The sequence below is a fragment of the Coptis chinensis genome, chromosome 1 (genome assembly GCF_015680905.1).
Source record: "Coptis chinensis isolate HL-2020 chromosome 1, ASM1568090v1, whole genome shotgun sequence".
Classification (NCBI taxonomy): domain Eukaryota; kingdom Viridiplantae; phylum Streptophyta; class Magnoliopsida; order Ranunculales; family Ranunculaceae; genus Coptis; species Coptis chinensis.
In genome coordinates, this window is record NC_141456.1 from 2,300,685 (window position 1) to 2,321,060 (window position 20,376).

Sequence of the window (20,376 nt, forward strand, 5' to 3'; positions counted from 1 at the left end):
AATCAGGTTTAGGGGCGGATCGGCCTATATATTATATATATTTTTTTTCTTTTCTTGCGTCGGTTTTAAAACTCATTTATATACAAAAAAATTCAAAGATTTGCAAACTCAAAGTCCCACCACTTTGAAATTTGAATAACAACCAATCTAAGTAATAATTCTCGATAAGTTCAACAATTTAAAATCGATATCCACAATCTAATAAATCAAGACATAGAGACTCATATTTATATTTGAAAAATTACAATTAAAATGCAAGACACATTTTGGAATGAGCTTTCATCGACATAAACCCGTTATTTTCAGACTCAAATCTCACCAAAATTACATTTAATATTGAATAACACAAAGACAAATAAGAGTATGGAATGAGTTTTACCGACGTCAACCTATTTTTCATTAAATTTTAGTGCCAGGTCTGCTCATTATTGTTCTTACACTAGGTTAGGCGAGGGGGAGAGTGTGGGAAGTGACGTGAGTTGTGAGATATAAACAATTAGGTTTACAAGTTTTATGATATAAGACAAGTTATTAGACTCCATACGGTAAGTGATAAATTCAGAAAGGGCAGTGTTATTTTAATTGAAAATATGTAATAAGGAGTTGGATAGTTTTAGTTGTGTATTTTATAGTGAAATTATAACTAGGGCTTGGTTAGGGTTGGGCCTATGTTTGAACCTTAGTTCTTAACCCCCGCCGCCTTAGAAGGCATTAGGGCGGCCCTACTGCCTCTAAACTGTGAGAGGGCTTTTAGTTGTTTGTGGGCTTTATAGGGCTTAGGGTCGGGTCGGTCAGGGCTGGGTTAGGGTCGTTAGGGCCAAATTCCCACCCCTACTTCACGCTGCAGGACAATCAGACAATTTAGGTGATGTTTGATAATTTAAATGATTAGATGGTACCCTCACAAAGAATCAAGAATATTAATCCGGTTCAGAAAAGCACACATGTTTTGAAATATTGTCTTCTTTTCTTGGAAGTGTGGTTGCATTTCTTCCTTTTTTTTTTTTTTTTTTTTTTTTTAAATTATCTTTCCCAAAAACAAATAGTGTTTTTCAAGTGAAAGAAAGATAGAATAAACAATAATTAGTCGGATATGAAAATCCAAAAAGGCAATAGATGTTCTTTCCCTTTGTAACTTATAAGAGGTAATTCTAACTTTTAAATCAAAATCAATAGCAGAATTGAAACAACACTGTCGTTTTCAAAGTTACAATCAAAACTATTAATTGATTCTCTTGGATAGTTTGTCAAGACCCGGAACGGCCCGCGGTGACAGGAGATAATAATGGACCTAAACAAAAGCTGCCCATGGAACTAGTGCGGGCCCTAATATTTTGGTAGCATAAATCAAAACAATAGAATATGTCCTATATGCGTTAATGTTATTAATTTTTTTTTACTTGTGTTATTCAATATAATCCAAAAAAAAAATCCTAAATAAGTCGCACCGAAAGGGATCTCCAATGGAAGGGACGGTAGATGCCATTAGGATTTTACACCTCCACCTACACTCCACGTAGATGCCATTAGGATTTTTACTCTAATCAATACTATCAGATATAGCTTTATAAATATCCTCACTCTATACTCCCTAATGGAGAAGTGTAAAAAAAATTGGATTTTAGACTCGGACATCACTTAAAGTGACGTCCGAGTTAAAAAATTACTTTAGAATTAGACGGGGACGTTACTTAAAGTGACGTTCGAAATTTTTTTTGTTCGGACGTTGGTTAAAGTGTTGCCCGAGTTATTTATCAACTGATAGCGACATAGAGAATTCCTCACCTCCTCTATCAACTAATACTCTATTATCTACGGTATATCACCTCTATTGGAAAAAGTTTTTTGATATTTTGAGTGTAAATTTTACACTCTATACGATTTACACCCTCTATTGGAGATGTCCTAACTGAACTCTTTATTATAAGGTTTAGTGGGTGTTTAGATCTCATTTAAAAAAAAAATAGTTTTTCTCAAAAAGTATTTTTCTGGAAAAATAATTAACAAATTTTAAATAAACATGTTTGACTGAGATTTTTTCTTAAAAATTATTTTATCAAACTAGTAAATTTCGTGATATTTCTCGAAATATCATAGCATATATTGATATTTTGGAGCTTGATGAGAAAGTGAAAAATGTTTTTTAATTTGAAAAACAAGTTTTTGCTATTTATCATAAAACTTGTTTTTTGAATGAAAAACTATTTTCTACAAAAATAGAGACCAAATATGTTTATTTTTTAAAAAAAAAGTTTTTTCACTCCTATTGACAATAAATAAATATAATCCAAATACCTCCTTATTATAGTTTTGTGTCATCATAATAATAGTGGCCTTTGTTTTTTGTTTTGGTTTCGTGGCCGAAACTAACGCTTGGGTTGCTTTGCCTCATGGCCAGGGCGGAATGAAAGAGACGAGTAATGAATATTCACATCACCTTTCCAAATTAATTTGTCTATTCTCAATAAATCCGGCGAGAATTGATGCCTAGGTACTATGCCCATTTTCTTACTTAACACCAAAGATATATAAAAGTTAAAATGGCTGTCTAGACTGCCAATTTCAATTCACTCTGCTTAAATATGAAAAATTAGTAACTTTCAATTCACAAGTCTTGCACATTGCAATTTTGGCAGGTTACAGGCTGAAAGAAACCAGCCAGGTGACTTTACACAGATTTACTTTGGGGTCATTTCTTGCCTTCTAGGAAGAAACTTTAAATCTTCAGGCAGCCAAACCAAACCATAATAGTTCCCATAGCATAAAGATATGCTCCTTGAATCATATAAATCTTCCATTTTCTTTCTTATAATGAAACACTTTTACAACCCAGCCACTCGGCATTTTATTTAACATCATCAAATCAGCCACTCAGCCCAGCTTTACACATAATACAATTTCACAGTTGCATAAATAAGCAACGAAAGACAAAGAAACAATATGAACCAGGAATTCCAAGTGAAACTAGTCTCTGAGAAATGCAGCTCCATCTCCTCTTGACCTCCCTCATGGCTGGGTGTCAGGTCTGTTTGAGTGGAAGCATCCTCATCTGGACCTCCATGCCTGGGGAATTTAACCGAACAGCCTAAGAATAAATTAAATGGTTTAAATAAGTGACAATCCAATTAAAATTGAAGTAAAACCTTTCTATTACTAACAAAAAATTGGCTACACAAAATTACCTTTGCAATCGTGATTGTGTGCGTCTGGATTTACATAGAAAAAGAAAAGAAGTAAACAAATTAGTATCAGAATTAATAAGAGGAAATAACCATCAGTATGATAATGGCACTAGAAAAGAGTTACATAACATGCCTTTGTGTTGGCTGAGGTTTTAGTGTTGGCTGAGGAGAAACCAATTCCTTAGTTACCTCAGTTGGGACTGGCACATTCTTTGCCTGCAAATTTATGCAAGGAAAAATAAGCAATTACCAAGAGTTGCTTTAAATAATTAAATCTTAGTCCATCTTATAGTGCAGTTCAAGAAACTAACCAAGCTCCTGAATTGGAGATTGTACAAAGTTTGAATGTATCTTTGTTTGGCTTGCTTCTGATCTTTATACAGCTGTTTCTGGAAGCTGTAAATAGATCCCATGTTCAACACTTTGTTTGCGTAGATCTTCCAAGTATAGCTGAAAAACGTGCCCATTTAAGTAATGAAATATAAGATTCAGAAGAAGAAAATTAAAATTTTTATAAGATTTTATCAATTTTTTCTTTTCGTAATAGCTTATGAGTTATTTTATCAAGTTCCAGAGCTCATATGCTCATACCTTGTTTCTTGTTAGCTGTATATTAATAGCATTGGATACACACAGAATCCAATACCGCACCGCTTTGATTTAAGAAATAGTAGTACTGGATACAAAGATATGAACTAGAGAGAGGATTGTAGATTACCATTCGTAAATACGTCTCAGACCCTCCATGGACATTTTGTTCCAGTGTTCTGGGTCCTCCTTGCACTTCTCAAAGAAATCAGCTATCTTGTTGCTGGCTTCGTCTCCATTGTTGGGATCTATATGAAATCCTGAGACCCCATCAACAATGATTTCAGCAGGACCTCCTTGATTAGTTGCAAAGGTTGGTAAACCACAATTCATTGCCTCGATGACTGTAAGACCGAATGCTTCATATAGAGCAGGCTGCACAAAAGCTCCCTTTGTATCTGCCATACAGCGGTAGAGTTCTCCATTTCGATATCTGTCATTCTGAGCTGCTATCCATCTAATTTGACCCTTAAGTTGGTATTTCTCTATCAGGCTATGCATTTTTTTTATCTCAGCTATTTCTTCTCTATCTTTTGATTTAGCCGGGTCAAAGAAACCAGCAACAACAACAAGATTAACCAAACTTCTCAGACGTTTATTCTTTCCATACCACTCAGTTAGTCCTGAAATATTCTTCACTGTATCAAGTCTTGCCATCGAAAAGATGATAGGTTTCTTCCTGTCTGTGAGAAATCCCCTGTTCCAAGAACATTCCAGTTTATATTTTAGAAATTTAAAGATATACAAGTGGAATACATAATCAAGCACAAAATTAAGGACTCACATGTGCTCGCTGTTGTCCTGTTTATTGTAGAGTAATTCTTCAATGGCAGGATGAAATGAGGTTAATCGCTTCTGTTTCTGTGTGTAGGGAAAATAAACAGTTTGGTCGGCACCAGGTGCAGCAATGTTGAACTTAGGATCAAAGACATCGATGCCAGAGACGACTCGAGATAGGCCTGGTAATGTGAATGCGGTATGGCTCTCGTACTGTCCAGGCCTTTCCTTGCTGCAGACAAAAGCATTTAAGTAACATTATCACAAGCAACCTTCAACATGATTTGAAGATTGCGAACTCAGATGCATGAGTTTTCAAACACAAAAAGGCACCACGTAGAATGAGATATCTGAACATTATATAAATTCTGAAATGTGCTTTAGTGACTAACCTTCCTGCAATTTCTTGGTATGTGCTTGTGATAATGAAATCGGTGGCATTCATTGAAATCATATCAGCTGTGAATTGGCAAGAGAAGTGATACTTTGGATCCAATTCCTTCCATTTGGCATCTGAGTCTTCATACTTTGTCTTCTCTAAAGCATGTGCAATCGTTCCCTAGATTTGGACAGTAGCAGATTGGTAAGAACCGAATAAACAGATATATGTAGCACTAATAAGTTGTATTGAGAATGAACAAACCTGAGTTATTCCGAGTCTGCTTGCCATTAAAGATGCTACCAGGTTTCCATCAGTGTAGTTCCCAATGATCAGATTAGGTTTCCCATCCATGTGTTCAAGAATTTTGGCAGTGGCATCCTAAGAAATTAAGATAAAAACAGTCATGGATTAATAAAACATTGACATAATTATTTCAGTGAAGCAAAGCTGAAGATGAGTGTCATTCTGACTAGTAAAACAGATCACATGCCTGAGTAAACCTCTCAAGATAGGGGTAGATATCAAAACGAGAAACCCACTGGCGAAGGATGCCATTCTCTGTCTTAAATGGGACACGGAGGATATGGGAATGCTTAGTATAGAGAACAGGCTCCAACTCCTGATTGCATTTAGTCCCCCGAGCATCTGGTATCAGTCTTGTAACCTGTTGAAAACAGAACATATTCATTTGATCAACTGAATCCTTATAGAAGTCAGATGGCCTTTTCTGTAAGTATTCAACTTACCACAAGAATTTGAGGCTTCACACTCAACCCCTGCTTCTTAATCCTGAATAGTAATTCCTCCTCCATTGCCCTCACTTGATCCAAAATATAGACAACCTGTTTTCATGGCACATTTCAACTTACCCAATGGAAGATTATTAACTACTACTAATAAACTACTAGACTTAAACATACCTGACCACCAGTATCAGGCAAGCCAAGGACATCTGCTTGCCCGAAGTAGCCATGTATGGAGAAGATGACAATGTTGAATGTAGTCGGAAGCCTGCTAAAGAATTTCTCGATATTCAGTGGATCCGGTGCTTGGAGTACCTCTGAGAGTGATCCCATTGTTTCCTTAACAGTTTCTGCATTATCCCCCCATCCTTTATCCAAACCCCACTCCGTGAACCTGCATATATGCGACAACAGGGCAACAAAAGTAAGGGTGTAAGGACGCCTGCTTGACAATAATATATACAGTGAAACATAGTGAAAATACTCACCTTTGCTCGAAGTTCTGATACGGTGTATCTTTTGGGAGTGAACTGAGGTATACATCTGCCACAATCAGTGCGGCCTGAAGCTTGTCAATGGTACTGAGAGTCTCATTGATCATAAGACTCTGTAAATTCAAATACCAAGAAATGGATAATTATTCAAATTGAAATGGAGACACAATCATTTGTACTTCATAGGAGAATCATCATCTAGTTCATAGTTGGATTTCAGAAGTAAATACCTCTCCAACATGATTAAGGGCAAGTAAGTAGTCTAGCAAAGGTTTGGCACTCTCCGAGTCCCTGTTCAGTTTCGAGGACATGAACTTAGAGATATAGCTGACTCCATTTCCAATTGACGAAGACAAAGCCAAACGAGGCAATGAAACATCAAATGCTCCAAAGTCTACTTCCAGTGCATTTTCATCTCTCGCCCTGAGAATCTTTAATGTTAACATGCACTCTTACATCTGCCTTAAGCTAAACCACATCTAAATTTACAAAATATTAATTAATGATAACAAAGAATAATAGAAAACATATTTCATTTTAAACGAAACCATAAGAAGTTCCATCAACCATCACATTAGCCTCAACTCAAGTACTCAAATTGATAAATATAATATTGAAAAAAAAATACCATTTCTCATCATATATTGTATCTTTGAATTTCAAGTACTCCGTAACGGTAATGCCCTCTACTTTCAAATCATCGGCGCACACCTTAACATATTCCCAGAATCCAGGATTGGGTCGTACTGAAAACGCAATATAAGGAGGAACAACGGCTGCCTCCTGCGAGTTTTAAATAAACGATTTCTTCACATTAGCGACATTTTCCGAGTATATAAAGAATATTGACAGAGTAAAAATATATGATTATAAGCACCTGAGTCGAAGACAGGATGTAACCAAGTACACTCTCCACTACTTTAGTTCGCTCGGCTTTGTCCTCAATCGACCTCTCAAGTTCCTCCATTATATCTTTCCTTTTCATCAACCATTTCCCCTTCTCGACAAATCTGTTTTTCAAATGTCACTTCAATGAGAAACCAAAACTAGTTCAAACAAAACAAAATTATATTTAACCTTCAAGCATACCTTGCGAAGCATCGCTTCATATGGTACCGGCTCTGCCTCAACCCTTCGGGCATGCTATCAGCAATAGAATCTGATCGTTTAAACGACAATGTAGAAGTCATTAATGATAAAAACTTTGATATGTTTGTGTCAAATGAGGATGAGTATTTATAGAGTTAAAAAGGTGTTGCTTACCCTTTGATAGAACAGCTTGGAAAAGATATCATGGGATGAAAATGGAATCCAAACTTTGTTGTTGTGAAAGCAATAAGAAGAGGAGAAAGCACATTAAAGAAATCAAGAAAGGAATTCATCAACGAGATACTTTCTGTTCCCAACTTTTGAAATTTCTAAAATGGGAAAATGTATTTGCGGAACAACAGCTATTATTCGTTGCTTCTTTGTTATGCTTTTGTTTCTGTAGTATTACCCGCCAAAACGTTCAGGTAGTCCTGGTTTTATAGTCATATAGTGTAGTTTGATAGCTTCCACCGTTTTTTACCATGGATTTGCCACCACTGTGTCCAATTTTTAAGACAACACTAAAATCAATCATATATCTTGGAATTTTCTTGTTTTTGTAAACGGTGATATCAACTGAAAATGCACTCTCCTTTTACAGCATTTTAGATATATAGTTACTTGATCTTAACTAGATAGTGTAGTCCATAATTTTGTTTATTTGTCATCTATGAGCTTGTCTGGTTTTTACGCTCCATTGAAACTCAAAATTCAAAACAAATGGATAGGTCACCGCTTCCACAAATATTTACTAGTATACTGCTAAGCAGTGGGGCGCGAACGGAGAAGGAGTGGAGATTGAGAGTGCGTGGAGAGGGAAAAGGAGAGACGAAAAGGGAGAGGGAATGAAGAGAAGAGAAGACATAAACCAACCAAACACATTTTTACACCCCCCTCTACCCAGAACGTTCACTCCGCTCACTTGATTAAGATGCAAACTCAGGACCAGACAAGCCCAACCCAGTTGTGGCCAAAGGTAAATGCTCGATATCCAAGTAAAGGGTTAAAAGTTGATCTACTAATCCCAACCCAACGTATTGTGAAATTGATTCGTGAGGCCTGGATTACAAAGGGTATTATTGAGAAGTTAAACCGCGTTCTGGCTTCAGGACAGAGACATAAGATTATCAGTATAGTTTGATGAATACACTTATTAAAACAACTGCTCGTAAAAGCATGGAATGGTGTTGCCATTTCATGCGCAACCCATTGCAGTCGATCATCCAGACACTTTCCATGGAATAACTCTCGTATAGGGCAATTCTGCTCATACATTTCCTTCCTCTATGATACTTTAAGAGGCTTGGGTTTACCAGTTACTGTACTATGTTGGTTGCAAGCAAAAAGATGAAATATGCTGAACTCTTAGGACATCACACATGCCCGCACTCACACAAGGCTTGTTGTGCCTTATAGTACATAATAAATCACGTCCGATAAGTTTTCTCTGATGAAAGATTTTGAGAAGAAATATTCTTGATAATTTCTTCACAATCAGATACACAACTAACAAGGATTTGCTTGTACCTGAGCCTCCACTGAACTGCCAATTTCCATCGCTCTATAGACCTTCTGGCCTTCATTGACAAAGGGAACTTGAGAGCATTGCATTTCTTCTGCATCTTGTTGCCTTCAAAGAAAGCACCCAACTCATCCCCACAAGCCAACAAAATCTGCTCAACCTCGTGAACAGGACAATCATACATACTGTCAATGGAGTCTAGCAGCAAAACATCTTGTTCAATTGAGCTTGGCAATCTATCCAAAAAAGTGTTGCAGTTTGTCACCAACCATTTCATGACAACAATCTCATTCTCTGCTGAGAGTTGCAATCCTGAATAAGCAAGGTGGGTAATAGACTTTCTTTGGTTTTGTGGGGTAGCCCACAAGCGTAAAGCAGACAGAAGAGCAAATGACGGCCTCCCATCCCACTGGATATACAAGGAATCCTTTGGCCATGAATTAGAATGGATGTCTGATTCCAATGGAAGGAAGGCCTTCTCATTAGGATTCACATTTAAGTGAAATCCATAGTGCTCAAGGAGCTCCAGATTTGTGTATGTTCCATAACTCAAAAGAACCTGCAAAATTATGTAGAGATCAAGACCACATGAGTTACAAGATGGGAAGCATCAATGTGTCAAGATAGCCAACTCTTTTTTTTCTTTCACGAGACAAAAGTCCAAAATTCAAATATGAGAAGGTGAAGGATGTTAAAATGCACCTGCTCTCCTTTCCAATAATCTACCCTTGCATAGAAGCAATATGCATCAACATCCTCCTCAAAACCCGCATCTGTCAACCGCCCATCAAGTTGCTTGACATCTTCCTTATCTTGACACAGTGAATTGTTTTGCATGGGATAACCTAAGGTTTCTACATCTTCTGAGCAACATGAGTCCTCGCCAGGTGCAGCATAATTAAAGAAGTCACCTACAGGGCATAAGCACCCAGCATCATCCCAGGGAACATGCATTGTACGAGAAGATACCTTCAAAGGAAAAGTATCTAGTGAATTACTGATCTTTAGTTATCACAAGCTATAAACAAGAGAAGGAAAATGCCACATAACTACTCATCACTGCATGCATGCTTACTAAGAGAGAAAAAAATGATCGGTAAAAGATCTACTGTTTTACCAATCTTTAGAGACAACTAGAATTTGGAATTCTTCCCATCTGAAACAGACATAAATGCTGGGTATCCTACAGAATACGCCGTCCAATCGGATGGAATATGTTGTAATGATCCTAAATGCAATGAAGAGTCAATCTCAATATGATCATGATCTTGTTAAAGCAAATGAAATGAAATCCAATGACTTTACCTAAAATAGAAGAACTTTTCCAAAAAACCAAAACAAAATGGTGAAATCTTTCTAATTGTTCAAACACATCAAATACTTTAGACACAACTATATGATAATGTATAGGAAGTAAAAGAGAGGTAAAAACACTCACAGTTGCAGATGCCCATAGCCATGACTTAAGAGTCAAAAGTTGAGGTCTGAGCTCTAGTTCTCTCATAAGAGGAAGCACTTGTTCCCAATCTAATTCAGCCTTTGATATCGCCCTTTCCGTAGCCCAAATTGCGCCATCCACCTAACAGAAGCTTACACATTAAAGGACATTTCATAGCTAAAAACTAGCAGCCAAACCAGAATCATAAAACATACTTGTAAAGCTCGAGTCTCAAACTCCGTAAAGCTCGCTAGTGTATCGTAATGGCGAGGCAATTGCGTTAAATAAGGATACCACCAAGAAGTCTTCCCTTTACTCATTTCAGCTAATAAACACACACTCAATATCTGCATTTGTTTGGACATTCAAATTCAGGTTACAAAATTAGTAACAATTAAAAAATAAAACACAGTTACCTGAGTAGATGAAAGACGGGTATGTCTTTGGACGCAACGAGTAAGTTTGTGATCATTTGCAGTAAGACTTTCTCTAGTCAGTAGAGCAGACTTAGGCACTCTTAAAATCACTTCATTTTTTCTAAGATCACGAGCAGCACTTAAACCTCTTCTGCGAAGAAGAATAATACACACAAGGTTAAACAGAACAACTAATAGCATTGACATAGAGAAAAATGGACGTACCCTCCTGCGTCTGGAAAGTGTGAAACGTAAAGAGATTGACCCAAACATGAAGAAGAAGAAGAGTTAGGGGAATCAGTGATTCCCAAGTTCGTTGCCCATTTTAAAAATGTTTGCAGGCGTTCTTCTTCTTCTTCTTGGACAGTGTCCATGAATCTTCTGTTTCAGTAATTGGGGCGCGCACATTCCACAGCCGGAATGTCAAATTTGATGTTTTTAAAATGTCGCGGATATTTTGAACCATAACTGTTGAATATATCGTCATTGTGGGCGTTTGTTTAGACTGGGCCCAATATTGCAGATATAGATGTTCCAGGTAGTAGGGCTGGTCATCAGGCTCGATGCTCGTGAGCAACTCGGTGCTCGACTCGTTTTGGGCTCGGCTCGAGCTCGCTCATTTTAAAATATTAGTCAAATATGAGCACGTTTTACAGCTCGAGCTCGAAATCAAGTAGCTCGCGAGCTACTCGAAACTACTCATATTTTAGATAATTTTGTTAAAACACAGGATAATTGTTATAATAGTGTGTTGAATTTTAATAGCTTATCACATATTGATTGCAACGATAATGTGTTCACCTTATAATACTTGTTAGATAGAGGTTCATTGTTATTTCAGTGAATTGTAATCACACTCTCGTATATCGTGAGATTGTCTCTGCATATTATTTTGATATTTAGTAAGTATTATATATCTATTTTTGCTCATTTGTATCTAGAATATGTTCGAATTCAAACTTATGAACAAAACAAATCAAATAAATATTGAAAACTTGTGATGGAGTTCGAACATATAGTTCTAAACCATCAAGATCCAGACTCGAGAGCTACTTGGATACTTGATGAGCTAACTCGAGCTCGGCTCGAAAGAATTTGAGCTCGACTTGAGAGACACACGTGCTCGACTCGAACTCGCTAAAGCTCGACTCGACTTGCTCGATGACCAGCCCTACCAGGTAGGGCTGGAAATAGAGCGGGTTCGGGTCGAATTCTCACTTAAAATTCTTTACCATATTTGGATCTATCTGGATTCGGGTCGGATTTTGGATATTCATATCTATTAAAAAATATACTATTTTATTGATTTTCATATATAAACGTAAAATATAAATTAATTTTTAGGCATCAAAATATAAATATTGTTAAAATATTTCGGGTTTTCGGATATTCCAGTTGGATGCTAGTTACAAACATAAAAACCATATCCATTAAAATGGATTCAGATATGGTCGGATTTAGGTCGCATCCTGTACAATTTCCAGCCCTACTTCCAGCTAATACTCGACAATCAGTAGCTTCTTCTTCATTGTTTTGCTCTATTGTCTTCCCGTGGGACACTAACGTTGGTCTCCACTATCCACTATAGCTGGTTGTCAAGTCGAGTCGAGTCAGTCGAGTTTTAGTATGTTCGTACTTCATACTCAACTCTAGTAGAAATAAAGCTCGACTAGATTCTAATTGCTTTGAACTACAAACTCGATTTTGGGTTTGTTGACCGATGTTACAAGGGAGAGACGGACCAAATGGCTGTCCCAATTCTTACAATGCCAAAATACTCTGTCCCAATGTTTTGGGGCTTTCTTGTGATCAGTGACCACCAAATCCCACGCTGCTCTTCTCGTCTTTCTCGCGACAATTCTTTTCTTTGTTATTTATGAAATTTGATTGATTGGTTGCTATTAACTAATCACAGTTTTCAACCAGGCTAGATGCTAGGTGGTTTTATTTATTTAAATTATCTAAGCCAAGAGAGATGAGAGAACAAGCAGCAGCAACAAAAATGGGAGGGAGCCAAGAAGAACACCACCATCTATTTTAGCCAGCAACTGGACCTTTATGTTAACTTGTCCTATTAATTGGGTTTTTTATGTTTTTGTGTTGGGTTTGTAATACGAATGTTTAAAATTTAGAACATCTAGGTAGGTGGACGATTCAAATTTGAAGAAATCGCCGGAATTCAACTCTCTTGTGAAACGATTCACCTTGTTTGCAAATTTTGACAATTTGGATTGGGATGCGGCGCGACATTAGTAATGTAATGCACCATTGCAAATGTAAGCCCCACAACTTTTTGACTTTGACCAAGCTGTGGCGCCCGTTACCTGCCGTCATCGCGCCACTCCTAATGTCGCAGTTTTTTTTTTTTTCACTTGCGCGCTACTCCTAATGTCGCGTGGGTTGTTTTCAAATTATACATCGGGCGACATTACAATCTATCGTCGCGGCTAGTGCTAATGTAATGTGGTTGGGTTGAATTTACGACCACCTAGAGTAATCGAAATTTGACCAACTTCTTCATTCGCATTATTCAAATATGAAGAGTATACTACCACCACCTATAGATATGCTCTTAAGTTCCTTTTCATTTTAATCGGATTTTATAAATTTTTCATAATAAAGCCCAAAATACAGGCCCAATTAATCCATTATTGGGCCTAGTACAGTTAAAACCCAATTTCTCCTTCCAAAAAAAAAAAGAAAAAAAAAAAGAAATCGTTAGAAGAGAAATGGAGGTAGAAGGATCATCAAAGAAAATGATAGCAACACAAGAAGAAATGGTGGAAGCAAAAGTACCAATTCCATACCGAGACCAATGTGCCCACCTTTTAATCCCACTTAACAAATGTAGATCCAAGGAATTTTTCCTTCCGTGGAAGTGTGAAGACGAACGTCATGTTTATGAAAAGTGTGAATATGAACTCGTTATGGAACGTATGTTGATGATGAAAAAATTCGTGAGGCCCAAGAAGAGAAACTTATGTTGCAGAAACAAGGTGCTGGAATTCCTCTCATTCCTTCTACTGCTAATACTTGATGCTCCATCTGGTTAGTCAATTTTGTTTATTTTTGTTTCTAGGGTTTTGATGGTCTTGATTAGATGAGAATTGGACAATAATTATTGCGATGAATAGAATAAGTTTGTTAGGGTTAAATAAGTTTGCTGCTCTTGTTTTGTTGTTTCAGTTTGTTATTTTTGCTAGTCAGTTGCTTTGGTGTTTGCGACTTATTACTTGGATAGTGGCTTCACGGCTAACCAGATCACTCAGGGGCGGCTCAAGACAGTCAGGGGCCCTAGGCAAAGTTCAAATGCCAATGGATGCGAGGAATTTTTTTGGTCAGAGAACGCCAAATGCCAATGGATGCGAGGATTTTTTTGGTCAGAGAACGCCAAATGCCAATAGATGCGAGGAATTTTTTTGGTCAGAGAACGCGAGAGAAACATTTGAGAAGCGAGGGAAACAAATGGTTATCTAAAGTTATTTCATAGATTCCAATGTACGTTATCTAACCCTTAAATAAGGGCCAGAAAAACGATTGTAGGCTGAAAAGAAAGCATTGGGCTGAATTATATTGGGGCCCCTTGGGCTGCGGGGCCCTAAGCAGCTGCCTATTTTGCTAGGGGGTTGAGCCGGCCCTGAGATCACTTTTAGTGATAGCTTTGGTGCTCAGATCACCACTGTTAAGTTAAACAGTGATAGAAACTATCATATGTGGGCAAATGCTGTTAGTGTGTTTTTAACTGCAAAGAAAAAAATTAAAGGTTTTGTCTGAAGATCCACCTCCTGCCCAAGATGCCAAATATGAGGATTGGCAAAGTCAAAATTCTACAGTCATGACTTGGTTGTGGAACAGTATGGAGCCATCCGTCTCTGCAAATGTTATGTATATGAAGACTGCTAAGGCAATTTGGAATTCCGTAAAGGAGATGTATGGGCAAGAGTAGAATGTCTCTCATGTTTATGATTTGTTGAGAAAATGTTCTCCACTAAAAGAGGGGATAAATCAGTCAGTGAGTATTATAGTTTGTTGAAAGGAATGATGGAGAAACTCCAAGTGTATCAGCCATTATCTACTGATATTAACATATTGAAGAAGCAAAGGGAAGAATTTTAGACAGCATTGTTTTTATCTGGTTTGGGTCCTGATTTTGCTGCGATTAAAACGCAGATTCTGGCTGGTGAAAGCCTACCTAGTGCTTCTATTGCATACTCTCGTGTTCTACGTGCTACGGGAGTGGTATCTAACACCACTAGCACTATCCCTACCGAGTCTTCTGCCCTTGTTTCTGGTTGAGTTGAGGGAGGTCATGGTTCAGGCCGTGGAGATCGTGGTACAGGCCGCAATTTTGGGGGTGGAGATTGTACTTCTAGTTATGGAGGTCGTGGGTCCAGTGGAGATCGTGACTCACAGTGTACACATTATGGTAGATTTAATCACACTGAGGAAGTGAGGAGTATTGTTGGGACAAATGGGGGAAACTTGCCTGGGCCAACCAGGCAGTTAGACTCCACTAGTCATCCTCTCACTTGTAATGGGTCCTCATCTCATGTCACCCGCGAGGAGTTTAATCAGTTATTGCGTTCATTACAAGCTATGACCCCTGCCTCATCATCTACCCACACTACCACACATGCCAATTTAGGTAATCCGGTTGGGCTAATTGCTCATTCTTCTTCCTCTTGGGTCATTGACTCAGGTGCCATCTCTCATATGACGGGTACCCCTTCTCTACTCTCTTCATTTCACCCTTGTAAGTCTAGTATTGTTTTAGCTGATGGATCTACCCGTCAAGTTTCTGGTCGAGGTGATGTTTGTAATATTGGTGCCTTGTCTTTGTCATCTGCATTATTAGTTCCCAAGTTCCCAAGTTCTCATTCAATCTATTATCAGTTAGTCAGTTTACGAAAGTCTTGAATTGTTCGGTAACCTTCTCTCCTAATTCTTGTGTTTTTTTAGGACCTTTAGACGAAGAAGATGATTGCTTCAGGGCATGAGAGGAACGGTCTATACTATCTTAATCAAAATCACCCATCTTCTCACTCTGCCATTGCTGCTAGTATTTCTCCTCTCCAACTGCATTATTGCTTAGGACATCCGTCATTGTCGAAGTTGCGTCAAGCTGTTCCTAATCTGAGTTCTAATTATAAACTAGAATGTGAAGCGTGTCAATTAGGGAAACACCACCGTAGTTCATTTCCTAGTCGTGTCGAGCGTCATAAGTTGTGTCTTTTTTATGTGGTTCACAGGGATATTTGGGGTCCGAGTCGAATTAAAAGCTTGTCTGGTTTTTCATACTTTGTTATCTTTGTTGATGATTATTCCTGTATGACATGGATTTATTTACTTAAAGATTGTTCTGAACTACCACGTGTGCTTTTAACTTTTTGTAAGGAAATTTCTTTGCAAGATGGTATTTCTATCCGTGTTATTCGTTCAGACAATGCTCATGAGTGTACCCAAGATATCGTCCAAACTTTTTGTGCTGATAATGGTATAATTCATCAGACTACTTACGCCCATACCTCACAACAGAATGGTGTGGCAGAGCGCAAGCATCGCCATATCCTTGACATCGCCCGTACTCTTATGTTTCACATGCACATGCCTAAGCCATACTGGGCAGATACAGTTCTCACAGCTGTTTATTTAATCAACCGTATGCCATCCTCCATTTTAACCGGAAAAACACTTTTTTCATTGTTACATTTTAATGTGTTGCCATTTTCACTTCCACCAAGAGTGTTTGGGTGCGTCGCTTTTGTTCATGTATTGGGTCTTGGCCAAGATAAACTCTCTCCTCGTGCAGTCAAATGTGTGTTTCTTGGTTACTCACGTACCCAGAAAGGATATCGTTGTTACTCTCCCGCTTGTCGTCGATACTATGTTTGTGCAGATGTTACATTCTTTGAGTCAACATCTTTTTTTTCACTATCAGAACAATCATTTACACCTGATCTGATTGCTACTAGTAAAGGGGGAGTCTCCATTAGTTGTCCTTCCATCTGATCCTATTCAGGTTCCCACATCCGATCCCTCGCCCTTATCTAGTAGTCAAGGGCAGTCTAAAACTTCATCAAACAAGGAGATTAAGGTGTATAACCGTCGTCCAAAAGCAACTCAGGTTCATCCACCTCAAGTGTTCTCGGCATCTGTGCATTCTGTTGATCGCCCTATTGCTCTTCGAAAGGGTACCACTCATTCAGAGCTTCAACCTCAAGTGCCCCCGACATCAATGCCTTCCACTCATGAGGATCCTTCCATTGATCTTCCTATTGCTCATAGGAAAGGTACCAGATCTTGTACCACTCATCCTGTCGCTAATTTTGTTTGTTATGATAAACTTACTCCTGCGTTTCGGTCGTTTGCAATGGCTTTCTCTGTTGTTTATGTTCTCTCTTCTTATAAGCATGTATTATCTTCTCCGGGTTGGAAACAAGTTATGACTGAGGAAATTAAGGCCTTGCAACAAAATTGTACTTGGGAGTTGACATTTTTACCCAATGGAAAACAGTTTGTGGGATGTCGATGGGTGTACACAGTTAAATACCATCCAGATGGGACTGTTGAGTGTCTAAAGGCACGGTTAGTAGCTAAAGGGTTTACCCAAGTGTATGGAGTTGACTATTTTGAGACTTTTTCTCTCGTTGCTCGACTGAATTTTGTTCGGATTCTTTTATATGTTGTTGTTTGTTTGGGATGGCCCTTATATCAACTAGATGTAAAGAATGTTTTTTGCATGGGGACTTACAAGAAGTTTATATGGAGTAACCTCCTGATTACATTGTATCTGGTCGTCCAGGAATGGTATGTCATCTTAAGAAAGCTATTTATGGCCTAAAACAGTCTCCCCGAGCATGGTTTGATAAGTTTAGTTCTGTGGTTGTTACCTTTGGGTTCCAACGCTCCTCGTTAGACCACTCTGTATTTGTTAGACAATCTTCACAAGTTCACATGGTGTTATAGTTCTCATTGTTTACGTCGACGATATCATTATCTCTGGAAGTGATTCCTCCGGCATTGCCCAATTAAAATCTCATCTTAGTAAACATTTTCACACAAAGGACTTGGGTTCTCTTCGCTACTTTCTTGGCATTGAGGTAGCTCGTTCTCACCAAGGCCTTAGTTTATCACAAAGAAAGTATGTCCTTGATTTGCTAAGTGAGACCGGTATGCTCGGTTATAGACCCGTTGATACTCCTATGGATCCTATTACCAAGTTAGATGCCACTTCAGGTAGTATATTTGAAGATCCCGGTCGCTATTGTCGATTGGTTGGCAAGCTAATTTATCTTACTGTCACTCGACCATATATTTTTTTGCTGTTGGAATCGTCAGTCGGTTTATGCATGCACCTTGACAACCTCACTGGGATTTAGTTTGTCGCATCCTTCGCTACTTGAAGCATTCTCCTGGTCGTGGCTTGCTTTATCGCCCGTCATTGTCATTATCAGTTGTTGGCTTTTCCGATGCAGATTGGACTGGTAGTAGATCTGATAGACAGTCTACATCCGGTTATTGTACGTTTGTTGGAGGTAATTTAGTAACTTGGCGTAGTAAGAAGCAGTCTGTTGTTGCACGTTCCACGTTCTAGTGCTGAGGTTTAGTACCGTGCTATGGCCCATACGTCAGCTAAGATGGTTTGGATACAATTATTACTATCTGAGATGGGTGTTTCTTCCTCCAAGCCTATGACCATGTACTGTGATAACCAAGCTACCATCTTCATTGTTAGTAATCCAGTCTTCCATGAGCGGACAAAGCATATTGAAGTGGACTGCCATTATATTCATGATTTGGTTATGTCTAAGAGGATTGTCACACCGTGCTTGTCGTCGTCTAATCAGCTTGGTGATATTCTTACCAAAGCCTTGAGCAGGAATATGTTTTCCTCGTTTTGTAACAAGTTGGGTATGATTTATATATATGCTCCAGCTTGAGGGGGAGTGTAAGAGAGTATTTTTAGTATTATGTATTTACTTCGCTTTTATGTGTATCTGGGCCTCACGTTTATATAAGTGAGCCCACTAGGATTTGTCACTAATATAAATAAGAGATGAGAACTAGTTTATTCTCATTCTCTCAACTTCATTTTTTTAAACTAGTCTCTTTACTATTTTGATAAGTTGGGCTCTTTTCATTTGGAGAATTGGAGAGTGTACAATTTGGGTAGAAAGAATTAGAGTGATTTTAAGAGTGTTAGTGTGCTTGGTTTCAATAAGGAAATTGGTTTAGAGTGGGAGAGACAGACCAAAGTGTAAGATTTCATCTTTAATTCATAGTGAAATTGGTGCATTCTGAGGACGGAAGCAATATCGCTGAACCCTGTTAAATTCTTCTCGTTGACTCCATTTGTCGTTTTTTTTTAGTTTATCAAGTTCTCGTTCTTGTTGTATGCTTTTACATTTTTGTTCATCTTACCCTAGGAGGGTGGATACTCCCTAAAAGATCATGAATCCAGTAATTGAAATTCTCCCCGTCTTTGTCTTGCGTTGTTGGTGATCTCTTGTAAGACGTACTTACGACTAAACAACATAATGAAGGACAACCCATGGTCTCATTGTCATTCAGTTTCCGAAACAGCTGCCCTGTATGCCTATACCCAAATGAAGACCTTGTGATGACTCCGCAGATGAGCAGGACAAGACAGATTTTAATATCTTTGCGTCATTAACTGTACAAATGCTTGTCAGTGTACATGTTCTCAGAATTGTGTAAGATGCTTGTAATATGTTTAGGATGGAAAATTTTGTAGGAGAGGTCAGAAACGTGGATGGAGAAAACAAGGTGTTGTGGGAGGTCACTTGACAACTTGTTCTTACAATGTGTGGTACAAGGTGTTTATCTATTTGTGTGGTTCAGTCACCTACGTGATTTATTATGAATGTTGTCAAAGTCTATAAAATAATTGGAACCATGCAAGGTTCTCCATTAGGTACTGACAGGTTGTTAACTCTCTCAGTCAGTGCCTGATTCAACAAAATTGCAACATTTGCTTTGGAATGTTTCTTCTTCTTGACTTTTTAGCCATCTTCGCTATCAATGATGTACATTATTTCTTGAAACGAAGAAAGTTGGGAGTAACTCCCATCACCAAACTGTCGTTATTAAAATGGCTAAATCTGTTTTATACCTGACCTAGAAACCACAGCCTTGCTAGTACACATACTTTTGGGACTTGTGAGCCCATAATATTTAGGCAGTAGTGTCCTGGATTCTTATTTATTTTAGATAGTCATAGTTATTTGTTTGTATATAATGGACTTTAAGGTTGCCTTTTCGGTCCTCAATCTGTTTGTATATAATCTCAACAGGAAGCTTGGGATATACAACCGAAACTGAGGAAGCGTCTGGTCTGTGTTTCCAGCACTGTGGTTATTATCTGAATGGTTTGTATTTTGGATTATTTGGTACAGAATTTCTTTTGCTGTTGTCTTTTGCTTCTACAACTTTCTGCTCAAATATTTGAATAAACTTACTCATGCATATGGATATATTATATGCTCGGACTCAAATAACTTATGCTTCTTTGTGTTGAACACATTCAACTTTGAAAAGATTTCTTAAGGGAATTTGCTGCATTAATGTTGACATTGATATGGAAGCAGAGGCACGTAATGTTGCCATAGAATGAGTAGCAGGAATAGTGGACCATCTAAGCCTAGCAATGGTCTTGAAATCTAATTATTGCAACTTTTTGTACCTGCTTTCTTTTATAATACAATTTTGGAGCATTAAGATTGCT

General features: G+C 38.1%; 3 protein-coding genes across 5 annotated transcripts; 1 reads left to right on the forward strand and 2 right to left on the reverse strand.

Annotated features, from left to right (window-relative positions):
* Positions 1 to 2,781: 2,781 nt before the first annotated feature.
* Positions 2,782 to 7,498, reverse strand: LOC147521238 (sucrose synthase 7-like). 3 transcript variants are annotated; one of them, XM_086600246.1, is made up of 17 exons: positions 7,430 to 7,498; positions 7,256 to 7,325; positions 7,044 to 7,176; positions 6,795 to 6,949; positions 6,397 to 6,589; positions 6,161 to 6,279; positions 5,850 to 6,066; positions 5,676 to 5,771; positions 5,420 to 5,593; positions 5,191 to 5,307; positions 4,940 to 5,106; positions 4,555 to 4,779; positions 3,901 to 4,467; positions 3,494 to 3,632; positions 3,316 to 3,398; positions 3,183 to 3,206; positions 2,782 to 3,063 (listed from the first exon to the last, which is right to left on the reverse strand). In XM_086600246.1, exons 2-17 carry the CDS (start codon positions 7,306 to 7,308, stop codon positions 2,883 to 2,885), a joined length of 2,643 nt encoding a protein of 880 aa, XP_086456372.1. In that variant the 5' UTR covers positions 7,309 to 7,325; positions 7,430 to 7,498; the 3' UTR covers positions 2,782 to 2,882. The 3 variants fall into 3 exon arrangements, with proteins under 3 accessions (XP_086456372.1, XP_086456303.1, XP_086456450.1); XM_086600177.1 differs by lacking the exon at positions 7,430 to 7,498 and having other exon boundaries at positions 7,256 to 7,356; XM_086600324.1 differs by lacking the exon at positions 7,430 to 7,498 and having other exon boundaries at positions 2,782 to 3,085; positions 7,256 to 7,356.
* Positions 7,499 to 8,274: 776 nt separating this feature from the next.
* On the reverse strand, positions 8,275 to 11,081 carry SDG40 (SET domain group 40). Its single transcript, XM_086600422.1, has 6 exons — positions 10,857 to 11,081; positions 10,632 to 10,782; positions 10,431 to 10,562; positions 10,216 to 10,356; positions 9,480 to 9,746; positions 8,275 to 9,336 (listed from the first exon to the last, which is right to left on the reverse strand). Exons 1-6 carry the CDS (start codon positions 11,003 to 11,005, stop codon positions 8,683 to 8,685), a joined length of 1,494 nt encoding a protein of 497 aa, XP_086456548.1. The 5' UTR covers positions 11,006 to 11,081; the 3' UTR covers positions 8,275 to 8,682.
* A 2,222-nt stretch (positions 11,082 to 13,303) lies between these two features.
* Positions 13,304 to 20,130, forward strand: LOC147521240 (NADH-ubiquinone oxidoreductase B18 subunit). Its single transcript, XM_086600517.1, has 2 exons — positions 13,304 to 13,679; positions 19,946 to 20,130. Exons 1-2 carry the CDS (start codon positions 13,361 to 13,363, stop codon positions 20,098 to 20,100), a joined length of 474 nt encoding a protein of 157 aa, XP_086456643.1. The 5' UTR covers positions 13,304 to 13,360; the 3' UTR covers positions 20,101 to 20,130.
* The last annotated feature ends 246 nt before the right edge of the window (positions 20,131 to 20,376 follow it).